The following is a 13,232-nucleotide window of genomic DNA, read 5'->3' as shown; positions in this document are numbered from 1 at the left end:
TCATGACGTACTGACGTAAGCAGGTTCCAGCTCACCACGCCAGATTCATGTACATGTCGTCTTGCGACCGTGTGAGGAATAATAATAACATAGAGTCTGACAGCAGCTGTCAATTAATCTGTCACTAGGAGTCTCAGGTGCCCCCCGCTCAGCCCCGCACTCGGTTCGTTCCCTCTATCCCCGCCGGTGTCTGCCCACTTTTCCTGCATTTTCAAATATTTCTAGTGGGTGGAGTCAGACTCTGAGCAGGTGTTTAGTTACCCTTTAAGGATCCATCAATTTCAACAAGTGTCAGACATGCTTGTGTAGCATCTCGGGTGCGTTGCGTCATAAACATAAAATATTTAGGTCACTGTGTCAAGTTAAATATAGTTTAATACTTAGAACACATCTTGAGATCCCTTAGTTCAAATTTGCACTCCATCAAATGTTTTGAACGCAAGAACGTAACGAATGTCTGTGTTGTGCTGTCTGGTTGTTTTTTTCTCAGTTGAAAATGAATTTAAATGTTGATTTCATTGCAGTGATTTGGTCACGATGATTGTCGTGGAGTGCAGAGAAGTGTTTGATCCGGAGACAGGGTCTATCGATTTCACTCTTTCCTGTGGCTCGGTTTTGCTTGTATGTAGATTGCATCACTGTATTATTAATATTGTAGTAACCATGTTTTTTTTTTGGCAGAAACCACAGTTTTCATGCAATTAGCCATGGTGTTAGTACAGGAATATTATGGTAATATAGTAACCATGGCTAATTTTGTGGTTACTGTAAATTTTCAATAAAATAGCATGGTATTTTTTCTAAGGTAAGGCTAAGGTTAGGTTTAAGGGTAGAGGTTAATGTAGTGTGTCTGTGGGGCTCTAATTGAACACAATAAACATACTATAGTGATGCCCATATACTGTATGTTAGTATTTAAATATGGGTGGAAATAGCATCTGACATATTTTCACCAGGGTGCAACTAGCATCTGCCTTATTAATATGGGCTTCATAAACAGTGTTACCACTCCCATCCATGCTATTTATAACATGATTATACAAACATTTCACTGTATTTTTATAGTATTAAAATTGTGAGTTTTAGTGTAGTTCAAGGTTACCCATTTTACGCAGTAGTTTTAATAATCATATTTGTGTCGGTTTAGTGGGGTTCAAGATTACTCATTTCACTTCCACTGTTCCACAGAAGCTTCCACAGTTCTTCTCCTGATTTAACTGTTCACTTTTTTTATAATATTATTGTACTTGTCTAGTAACTGATCCCTGTCATTTCTAAAGTTTTTGCTCTTGATGTGACACTCATGAATGTTTGTATTAAGTTGGACACACAGCACTATGACTGCAGCCAGCATACTCCCATATTTACCTTGTTTTTATATTTTTTTTTTACTTTCTAATTTATTCCTATATGATTTAAAAATATCATGCTATAACAGTGCCATCTTGAACTTAAAGTATTTTTTTTCTTCTTTTTTTTTAAAGGATGTGATGTCATTACCTATCCTAAAGTAGTTATTGTGTGTTTGTATATTTTTTTCTGTGTAGGTTCAATTAGCTTCTTTGCATTTAGATTCTCCATATATATGTGTGTGTGTGTGTGTGTGTGTGTGTGTGTGTGTGTGTGTGTGTGTGTGTGTGTGTGAGCGTGTATTTATCACTTTGTGGGTACCAAATGTCCCCATAAGGATAGTAAAACCCGACATTTTTGACCTTGTGGGGACATTTTGTCGGTCCCCATGAGGAAAACAGCTTATAAATCATACTAAATTATGTTTTTTGAAAATGTAAAAATGCAGAAAGTTTTCTGTGAGGGTTAGGTTTAGGGGTAGGGTTAGGTTTAGGGGATAGAATATAAAGTTTGTACAGTATAAAAATCATTATGTCTATGGAAAGTCCCCATAAAACATGGAAACACAACATGTGTGTGTGTGTGTGTGTGTGTGTGTGTGTGTGTGTGTGTGTGTGTGTGTGTGTGTGTGTGTGTGTGTGTGTGTGTAAAGCAGTTCAATAGAAAGGAGGAGGCGAGAACCAGCTTGGCAATGGCAATATAAATAATATTTTAATGATAAACTGAACGAAAAACACACAAACATAAACACACAGGGCATTCATTGTCATTGACATGTCATTATCTCTCTCTCTCTCTTGAACTGTCGTCACTGGCCACCTTTATCCCTCGCGCACCCCCATCAGGCTGATTGGGGACCGGGCATGCGTTGTTTCAGTCCAGCCCCGCCCTCCTCCGCTGTACAATATATATTTCTCTCTCTCTCTCTCTTTCTCAGACAATTTTATCCAAAGTGAATAACAGTGCATTAAAGGTATACATTCAGTCCGTATATGTGTTCCCTGCATCAGTACCTTATTTTCCTTTTGTCATAAATATCAAATCAACTTTCATAGGGCCATAGTTATTTTGCCTCATGATCATCCATCTATGTACAGCCTGCATAACAATGACCACAACATCCTCTATACTTTCTGTTGTATTCAAGTTCATGGGTAATATCAGATGCAAACACAATACATAGTAATGACTTAAAACAATGAAGTGTGTTTAACGTTAAGTGTAATTTATTATAGATCACCAGATTACTGTTTGGATATTGAAAATGTCAAAATAACTGAAGTTTTACACTCTAAGAAAAAGATCCCTTTGACCCACTTTACACCTGGCATTAACATGCGTTTCATATCCGGATAGTATCTGGATAAACTAAATGGATTGCATTTACACTTGCACTCATATGCATCTCCAGTGTGATTGTATAGAGATCTGATCAAAGTGACCTTGTCAAAATGCAAAACGCTACTTACATCTGAGGCAGTGGTAACTGAAAAAGCTCTGTCTTTTACCAAATTTTAAAAACACTGATGATAGTTCAAATGTGTTCTATAACGTTTATAGGCAGGGTTTTCCCTCATTTACATTTTTTTTACTGGCTTGCCGAAGCAAAATTCTGGGTCGCTGAAGCAAAATTAATTATATTCATCTTGTGTATATAGTGAAGCCTGGTATCATGTGTCACACAGAAAACAGGAAACAGGAAATAGATGTGAGCGAGTGGGGATATGATGAGATAGACAAGATATTCCAAGTGTATTCCAATGGATTTATACATGGGATTTTGTTCAGTGTTCATATAACAAGATGAAAAAATCAGTGTCTGTTGTGTTCTCATTGCAATGGCTGAATAAACATGAAAAAGGCAAGAACACACAACACAGCACTTTAACAACGATTGACTTTAGCTTAATCTCATCACATAATTCATTACTTACATAGTTGTATCCTGATAACGAAAAATTCATTTGCATTTGCACCTTCTTTGAATGTGGTCAGAATCTGTTCCTGACAATCTCCAAATGTGATTTCAGTGACCTGAACTCAGTCCGATCACAATTTGTCTCAGGTGTATTTACACCTGTTATCTGATGTGATCGTGATCTGATCACAGAAAATGCATAGTAATGCCAGGTGTGTAGTTCCTTTGAGTACCTTTATCCCTTTAGCTTGATTACCATGTGACACTACATGTCTTTAATTAATCAAAATATATGTGGTTCACAAATAAAACTAAAAATTTATTTGACATAATTACTCATATTAAAATGCTGTTCTCACAAATCCATTTAAAGCTTTTTTCACATGGATAATCATACCACACTGATGATTGAGTTATAATACAATTATCTTCAGTATGGCCATTTGGCTCTCTATAATCCCAGAACCTGCAACAACAGATCAGCATAATATCATCAGTGCTAATTTATGTGTGATATGATACTGACTGCGAGAATTATTTATTGGATAATCAGTTTTATTCAGTGATTTCTCGACCCATTTCCATGTGCCCTCTTTCTCACTGTCAGTCAGACCAATCCAGAATCCATCCTTCCCAGACATTTTTTTTAAAAAACCCTGAGAAGATAAAACAATAATACTGTAGTGTAAGTGTAGGACCTGAGGAGCTTGATAGAACAATTAAGATAAGATAATTATATTAAGAATAATATATTTGGAATTATCCTTTTGTATTCTCTTTTAAGTTGGACACAAATTAATATGTTTTCCTTGTCTCATCAAAAGACAATTTTACAGTTTTATCATCATCTTACACAAATGATTATGTAACCTTTAACATATGTGTGATGACTTGCAATCGCTTCTATAACTGATTATTATTATGTTTAATCTTGTATTATCCTTGTTGAAATAGTTAGTCAACTATTATTCAGAGCAGAAATATTGTGTTTGAAATGCAAACGCTTGTCTTTCCATGAAGATAACAATAACAATGGGTGAATTAATATTGTGATAATGTGTTGTATTTAAGATATAAAGTTCATGACTAAATCATTTCCCTTTATAGATCTGGAAACTGAATCTTAACAGACACAAATAACTCATAAATCACCTTTTAATAAGGTAGAGATAATGGACCACATGCCACTTCTGATTGGCTTAGAGCCTTTTCGGGTTTGGACTGTGTGTGTGCGTGCGTGCGTGCGTGCGTGCGTGCGTGCGAGCTCTCTTCCGTTCTTCCTTCCGTCCTCTTGTCTGTGTACCAGCTCGTCTCAAAAAAATGTAACCTCTTTCTCACTTCAGAACTCAGAGTTCCGAGAGTTATCATCATTTTCAACCCTCCAACTGCATCGGAACTTCAAGACCATCCAACCCAACAAAGAACCAAGCCAAAAGAAATTAAATAAATGTACATGCCAAGCAGCTCAACACAAATACACACTTCAAGACTTTTGCTGAAATCTGGTGCTTTATTAATATATAACTTGAATATCCCGATCTCAAATCACGGCGTACTAAATGCAGGCATTGGTGGTTTTAAGGCAAGGTCCATAGACTCCATAACATTCATTTCCCTGTTACATATTACTCATTCTCTGTCAAAACTAATTTATTAAGATGTTCAAGTTTGTGTGATGTGTGTTAGTTCAGTTTTATGTTGCAGAATAGTTTAAAGTAAAATAAGTAAAATAAAGTTTGTTTGTATTCAAAGAGAAGTTGACAGTGGTATTTTTTGATACATTTTTCACTTGAATTTAATATCAAGCTACCTGCTCAAACAATATTTTAATATATTTGTGATATTATTTTCAATGGCCATGGGAATAGTATTGCTCTAAAGTGTTAACAGATATGTCACATCTACTCTGCACTGGCCACAGGTTGATCAGATGTAAACATTAATAATTTCAATATTCCCTGAACTTAGCTCCATTCATGATCTAATTTCCTTGCATATAAATTATAAGTGGATACAATGAGCCTGTTGATTACAAAAGTAATGGTGGAGAATTTTAATCAGATTTCCAATATACTCATTTGTCATTTAGCTTACATATATTTCCCTAAATTATTTTGGTGGTAGAACACCAACAAGATTCTTTTTTTTTAAATCCCCTTTTTTATCCCTAATTTGGAATGCCCAATTCACACTACTTAGTTACTCACCTCAGTCTGGGTGGTGGAGGACAAGTCTTAGTTACCTCTGCTTCTGAGACTGTAAGTCTGCACATCTTATCACGTGGCTCGTTGTGTATGACACTGCGGAGACTCCCAGCATGTGGAGGCTCATGCTACTCTCTGCGATCCATGCACAAATTACTACACGCCCCATTGAGAGTAAAAATCCACTAATCGCGACCACAAGGAGGTTATCCCATGTGACCCTACCCTCCCTATCAACCACGGCCAAGATTCTTAAACTAATTATTTACATATCAAATCCTACATATTTTTGGTGAAGATACACAGGCAGTTTAATTTAACACACACAAACACACACACACACACACACACACACACATACTCACACACACATACTCACACACACAGTCTTTCACTGACTTGTTCCGTTAGGTTGTTTATGATCAGGAGATCTGCTCCTCTCTCTGTACAGTATCTTCTGCTCTCACTCCAGCTTCTCTTCTCAGTGGAAATGAAGTAAAAACTGAATTGATAGAAAATCCATCCATCTACAGTATTAACACAACCAGCTATTAGCTCTTATCCATGCTGAATAACACAACATATTTATAACATGATTATAACCACATATAACTCACTGATTCTTGAGATAAGGAAAATACAATGTCTTATATAGAAGTCCTCTTTATATATAAAGAAAAAAGAAAAGGAAATGTATATACTCAGGGCGTTCATTACTTATACAAGTGTACACTCTACACTTGGAAGCACATGTAACTCATCCTGTCAAGAAGTCACAATGTTAAACTGTCAAAATTGTGTTTAAAAATGCAACAAATTCATAAATATATGTAAATATGAATTGGGATCTCTAAGCTATCAAACAATTCATAAATTAACTTTATATTTTCCATTAAAAACTGCACATCAAATTTGTGTCCTCACTTTGCATCAACTCATACATATAACATAACATTCATAATAAGTCATATTTTTTTATAATCCTGAAAAAATCTGAAAATGTCATTGTCTGCTAGGGAACTAATCTGCTGCACCAAATAGGTAATTCGTTATAGAAGTCAATAAGAAAATCAGACTTGATTAAAAAAAAAACAATTTGCCAAGTAAAGTTATGCACAAGACTTTTAAATACAGCTAAAATATAATGCATTTCAAAGTCCAGTACAAAAATAAATAAAAAAAAAATATATTAAACATATTAAATCATAAAAACTGCCAATGCCAATTTGATAATGTCGATATGGAGGAAATTTCTTCCCCTCTCAAAGACCGTATTAAAAAATATAGAAATGCTATCAGAACACAGGATTTGACCAACCCTGTAGCTAGGCACTTTAATAAATTTAAACACACTATGTCGTCCTTTTTGTTACTAGGCATTGAACAGATAAAACTCTCTGTAAAAGTTGGTAACATGGACCATTTTTGAAGAAAAGGGAGGCATTTTGGATTTATTATTTAAAAATCTATCTCTTCTAGGAATGAATGAATGAAGAGTTGGAAATGGCAGAATTTGTATATATTTGTATATATATATATATATATATATATATATATATATATATATAAGTCATATAACATGAGTGCCATAGGTAATCACAGCAGTGCTGATTTAGGGCCATATAGCGTGATTGCGAGAGTGATATTGCTTATATACAACAGTTCAATGAACAAATACATTTTTAATAATTAGGAAAAATTGAGTACTGTACAGATTACATAAAAAACACATTTGTGCAACTACTTTCTTACGCGACGGATCAGAATCTGCCATTGCTGGTTCAAACCATCAAATGTCAATTCAGAAATAGTATCATGGCTTGTGCTGTTTTGAACAAGTTATTGGATAAACAAGGAAGCTTGTGTGTGTATGTGTGTGTGTGTTTGTGTGTGAGTGTGTGTGTGTGTGTGTGTGTGTGTGTGTGTGTGTGTGTGTGTGTGTGTGTGTGTGTGTGTGTATGTGTGTGTGTGTGTGTGTGTGTGTGTGTGTGTGTGTGAGTGAGAGAGAGAGAGAGAGAGAGAGAGAGAGAGAGAGACGGATTGTGCCACCTTTTGCCACACCCAAGCTTTCTGAAGATCAGCTTTCTCAGTGGAAAAATAGACTCCAAGCGGGGGTATTTCTCCCTATTTTGCAGTAGCCGGTGCGCAAGAGTCAATCACTATAGAAACCGCAATGTCCTCCGCCATCCTCCGCCATCCAACAGCACACATTGTGTAATTAATCAGTCTGTTATGTCTCTCAGCTGTGATGAGCCGTAATGCTAAAGTTGTTAGTTTAAAGCTGTTTAAAGCTATTTTCTAGCTTTAGTAGTGTAGTGTAGTAAGTGTAGTAAGCGATCACAGAGCGCTATTGTATGTAAACGGCTGACTCGGATTCACTTCACGTCACCTAACTGGCTCATATTACACACAAAAATTATCTTTTGCCATCATCTGCAGGGTAACATATGTAATGTAAAAAAATATATATGTAAATAAAAGACAAACAGTAGCTCTTAACAGATTTGCACTGATCTTACAGTTTAGTTTAGAATGGCATGAACACAAGCAGAGTTATACACACAGTGAAGCGTCCGAGTGCTGATGGTGTCAGCCCATCAGTGCTCATGGAACGTCTCTCGTCCAATCAGATTCGAGGACCGGAACTAACTGTTGTGTGTGTGTGTGTGTATGTATATATATATATATGTATGTATGAAATGTATTAGCTTTTAGCTGTATTTAAAAGTCTTGTGCATTTTGTGTTTTTTATGATGTACAATCGAGTGTGCTTTTTTATTGACTAATTAATTGGTGCAATTAAGAATGTTGTGTTATAAAAAACCTGTTCCCTTACATGGTTCATTAGCTGAGACCTTTGTCTACAAATATGTCCATTTCAAATTAATTTAGAATTCAAAAAATAAAACAAATATTTAAAACATGTATTGGTCCTTAAGTCAAGAATCAGTGCACTGCATTTTTATAGTATTCAAATTTTGTAGCTCAATGTTACCCATTTTACGAAGACTGTTCCGCAGTTCACTCTTCTCCTGATTCAACTTTTCACTTTGGTTCATATAGTTGTTTTTCTCTTTTATTAATTCATCCATCTCTTTTGTCAAGTTTATTTTATTGTTGAGTAGCTGGTCTCTTTCTTCCTTTAGAATGGTATTATTGGTTAGTAGTCGGTGTCTCTCTTCGGTGCTCTTGTTGTGACACTGGTGAATGTTTGTATTGAGTTGTACACACAGCACTATGACTGCAGCAAGCAGAAGAACACACAGTAGCCCCAAACACACTGTAGCTGCTCTGAAGCTTCTGTTCCTCACATACTCACTTCCTGAAGATCACAGACATTACATTTAATATTATTTCATTTTAGTGTGTGTGTGTGTGTGTGTGTCTGTGTGCCCGCACTTGCATGCGTGCCTACGTGTGTTATTTTATTATTTAATCTAAGTACTTCAGTGTTATTATAATGAAATGAGTCTCAGTACCTTTGTGTTGAGATTTTTGGTGTCTTTTTGAGTCCTCTGTGTCTGTCCTGACATCATGACTGCTTACAGTGTCTGCATTGATATAGATATTCAGCTCATCTCCATCGTCCTTGTTCATCTCCCCTGCTCCATCAATGATCATATTGCCATAAACACTCTGAGATATTTCCATTGTATGTATCTGAACGCTTTTGTCTGTCAGTTTTATTTGTATAAAGTAGCTGATATATGGTGTGGCTGGTCTGATAGTCATGTGCCACTCAGTGTCATTTCCTGTGAGAAGACAGTGACTTTTTTTTACCCTTTATATGATAGCACTTTCACATTTAAAACTTGAATGTGGCCAATAGGAGAAGTCATGAGAGCCTTCTGCATGCAGGGCTGTCACCAAAATTCAAGGGGCCCGCCTAACCCAAGCCCAGTGAGTGGGTCATATGTGACTTTAGTGGCTGCCACTAGACATGTAGGGCCCTGGACTATGGTCATAATTGTGTCTTATATTTTCATAAAAACAACTTTACATAATAATAACCTGTTTATGACCATTTCTTTGGAGGCATCTTTTCTTTTGGAGTGCCTTCATACTTAGTATTCTGTCTGACAAAGAATTAACAAAATCAAGGCTGCAGTAATAATGCTAACAGAAAAACAAGACAACTGATAAACAACTGAAAGATTATTCAAAATATTAATTATTGCGCATTTCCATTCTTGAGGTAGCCCACCTTGTCATGATGGTGTATTTTATTTTCAGTGTTGTATTTGCAAGATTGCAGCAATTGTACCTTGTTATATAAATGCTGCTTGTTGATGCCTCAGAATAGGGTATTATCTGATATTATGATGGCTGAAATGCACATGCCGTAAAACACACCCAAAACTTATTGTGAGGACCTACTTTGAAGACCAGCTGTGTGTTAAACACTTCCGAATGTCAAGGGCTATATTTGAAGAATTGTGTGCCAAGGTCGGACCTTTTGTTGGGCCAGTCATAACAAGTTATCGCTCATCACTGATATTGTAGATCAGTGTCGCACACTCATAATACAAGCACAAATTGTCAAAAAAGTAACTTAAAGGCATAAAGGCATCAACTGTATGTTACCAAAAATGTGTGTGTGTGTGTGTGTGTGTGTGTGTGTGTGTGTGTGTGTGTGTGAGTGTGTATTTATCACTTTGTGAGGACCAGTTGTACTACCTATAAGGATAGTAAAATCCTACTTTTCTGACGTTGTGGGGACATTTTGTCGGTCCCCATGAGGAAAACAGCTTATAAATCATACTAAATTATGTTTTTTGAACATGTAAAAATGCAGAACTTTTTCTGTGAGTGTTAGGTTTAGGGGTAGGGTTAGGGGATAGAATATATAGTTTGTAGAGTATAAAAACCATTATGTCTATGGAAAGTCCCCATATAACATGGAAACCCCAAAAAAATATCTCAGCTCAGCAGATCCTTATAAAGTGAATGGAGATTTCTGTTTTGAAGCTCCAAAAATCATAGACAGTCGGCATTAATGTCACTGATACGACTCTAAAGCGATATAATCACTTTTGGTGTGAAAAATCATCAATATTTAAGTACTTTTTAACTAGAAACCATCGCTTCCGTTCAAGTGGTCTCTCGTGTGACGTATTCCATTGCCATAATACAGAAGTAATCTCACATTCTCCTCTGTTAAAACATCCAAGATAAACACACAAATGCACCATTGTGAGTAAAGAAACAGATAAATACAGATCTAAACAAAAAACAACAAAACTTCTGTACGGCATTCCTCCTCACTTGTAAACAGTGCTGCTCTTCCAGCTGTAAAGCACGTGTGTCACTTCTCAAATGCCGGTGCGATTACATAACATGCGTGTACCGCTGCAGAAAGGAAGCATGATTTTGAATAAAAAGAAGTACTTAAATATTTATCTGGTGTTGTATGGATGGCGTTTATGTGGACTGTTTGTGATTTTTGGAGCTTCAAAAGGGAAATCTACATTCACATGCATTTCAAAGACCTGCTGGACTGAGAACATTTTATATTTTTCTTCAAATGTGTTCTGGTGAAGAACGAAAGTCATACACAACTGGTATATCATGAGGGTTGAGTAAATAATGAGAGAATTTTCAGTTTTGGGTGAACTATCACTTTAATGGAATGTGTTCAATAAATACATACAATGTTATAATTGTTTGTACGTTGTTAGCAGAAGCACCATTATGTTTGTTTATACATGTGACTTCGATGAAGATGATATCACACTTTTTGACAAAGTCATGCAGAAAACCAGCTAATTCCAAAGGGTGCACATACTTTTGTGTGCCACTGTAGTCAGCCTGCCAACATGAGAGTTGTTTTCAGGGAACTGATCAGTTATTGGTCATGTAAACACTGGAGCTAAATGTGGTTGTCACTCCCCTTTTGAGTGTTTAATCCTGTTCTGTACACACACAATTTGGGAATATATGGGAGAGATGACTGTATTGTACAGCCAAATCAACTTCCAAACAATTCAGGTAGCGACAACCTCATTTTCATAAATTCGTATATCATGTGCAAAACCAAAATGAACAACTAGTTGTTAATGACGTAATTAATATCGGTGCAAGATGTTTTTATGCTAAATACATAAATATGTACATTTACATTGATTTCTTCTTTGCATCTGTTTGAAATAAGCTTAACCAAAAGTTCTGGAGCTTGCACTTTGACTTTCTCACTTGCTGATGGAATACAAGAATGTGCCCTTTGTGAACGGCCACCCAAGCTCATAAAGAGATATCAAGTCATGAAAATAATGACAGAACACCCACTACATTTCTGCTATGTCCTCGATCTAAGTCATAATTAGACCAGCTGTTAGTGCTACTAAGCAGTATTCATTATAACCCTTCACGTCCTGTGAACTTAAGAAGACAAACTTAAAAACTGTCAAGGACCAAATTTAATTTGAAATAGTAAAACATTTAAAAATATAAAAAGTTATACCTATATATTTATAAAAATCTCAATATTGTAATGATTAAGATTTATTAGAGGGAATGATAAAGATGTACTACATTTATGACTTAAAGAACAATTATTAATACAATAGAAAATGGGAAAATTAATGTGTTTAAGAGAAACAACCATCTCTATGGGAATATATAGTAGACACAATTGCTCAACTTATTTTGACCTACATCCTCTTTGCAATCACACAACAGACATTTATGTTATAATGTTCTTCTCACATATCCATTTAATAGCCCAGGTGCATGGATAATCAGCCCATCCTGATGACATAGACATACCACAGTCCTCATTACCTTCTAAGCTATTGGGATCTCCAGTTGACCAGATCCTGAAACAATAGATCAACATTATATCTTCATGCTGCTTTCTGTGTGATATGATGCTGACTGTGAGAATTATTTATTGGATAATCAGTTTAACTCAGTGATTTCTCACCCAGAGGTCAGTGTGCTGCCATCGACCCATTTCCATGTGCCCTCTTTCTCACTGTCAATCAGACCAATCCAGACCCAGTTTTGAACACAAACCTTTCTAACAAACTCCTATATATATATATATTTATATGAATCAGGATCTTGTGTACAGTTCAATATTTTTGGAATATTTAAACACACACACACAAACACACAAACATGTTGGTCTACCTATCATTATAGACATAGACATAATGATTTTTATACTGTGCAAACTATAGATTCTATCCCCTAAACCTAACACAACCCCTAAACCTAACCCTCACATCTGCATTTTTACATTTTCAATAAAACATTGTTTAATGTGTTTTTTAAGCTATTTAAATTATGGGGACACTAGAAATGTCCTCATAAACCACATTTATATATATTTATATTATAGCATAATACCCTTGTAATTACCAGTTTGTAACCTAAACAATTGTCCTCGTAAACCACATAAACATGCCCCCACACACACATATACATACAGTACTCGCATGTTCCTCTCTGTTGTTTATGATCATCAGATCTGCTACTCTCTCTGTACAGTATCTTCTGCTCTCACTCCAGCTCTTCAGCTCAGATGAAAGGTAGTAAAAACTGAATTGATATATAAACCATCCATCTGTAAACACAACCCATTCAGCTGTTAGCTCCTTACCCATCAACACTCTACACACTATACAATACACAATATATTTATAACAGATTGCACCTAAAATATATTCCGTATATTTTCATATAGATTTTTTTTTTATGTTTTAAATCTGTAAGACTGCAATTCAAGATTACCATTTAAAAGTTTATACATATCAGTT

The 13,232-nt window shown here is 35.7% G+C and overlaps 2 protein-coding genes across 3 annotated transcripts in view; one reads left to right on the top strand and one right to left on the bottom strand.

Annotated features, from left to right (window-relative positions):
• The window catches only part of LOC127635447 (cell adhesion molecule 2-like), a 558,530-nt gene that overhangs the window by 359,778 nt on the left and 185,520 nt on the right, over positions 1 to 13,232 (top strand). The gene's annotated exons all lie outside the window — the stretch shown is intronic.
• On the bottom strand, positions 5,363 to 9,420 carry LOC127635449 (uncharacterized). Its single transcript, XM_052115511.1, has 3 exons — positions 8,952 to 9,420; positions 8,468 to 8,794; positions 5,363 to 5,999 (listed from the first exon to the last, which is right to left on the bottom strand). The coding sequence occupies exons 1-3, from the start codon at positions 9,202 to 9,204 to the stop codon at positions 5,848 to 5,850; spliced, it is 732 nt and encodes a 243-aa protein (XP_051971471.1). The 5' UTR covers positions 9,205 to 9,420; the 3' UTR covers positions 5,363 to 5,847.

The sequence above is a fragment of the Xyrauchen texanus genome, chromosome 43 (genome assembly GCF_025860055.1).
Source record: "Xyrauchen texanus isolate HMW12.3.18 chromosome 43, RBS_HiC_50CHRs, whole genome shotgun sequence".
NCBI classification, from domain to species: Eukaryota; Metazoa; Chordata; class Actinopteri; order Cypriniformes; family Catostomidae; genus Xyrauchen; species Xyrauchen texanus.
The sequence above is the reverse complement of the archived record's forward strand: the minus strand, read 5'-3'. Positions and strand labels throughout refer to the sequence as shown.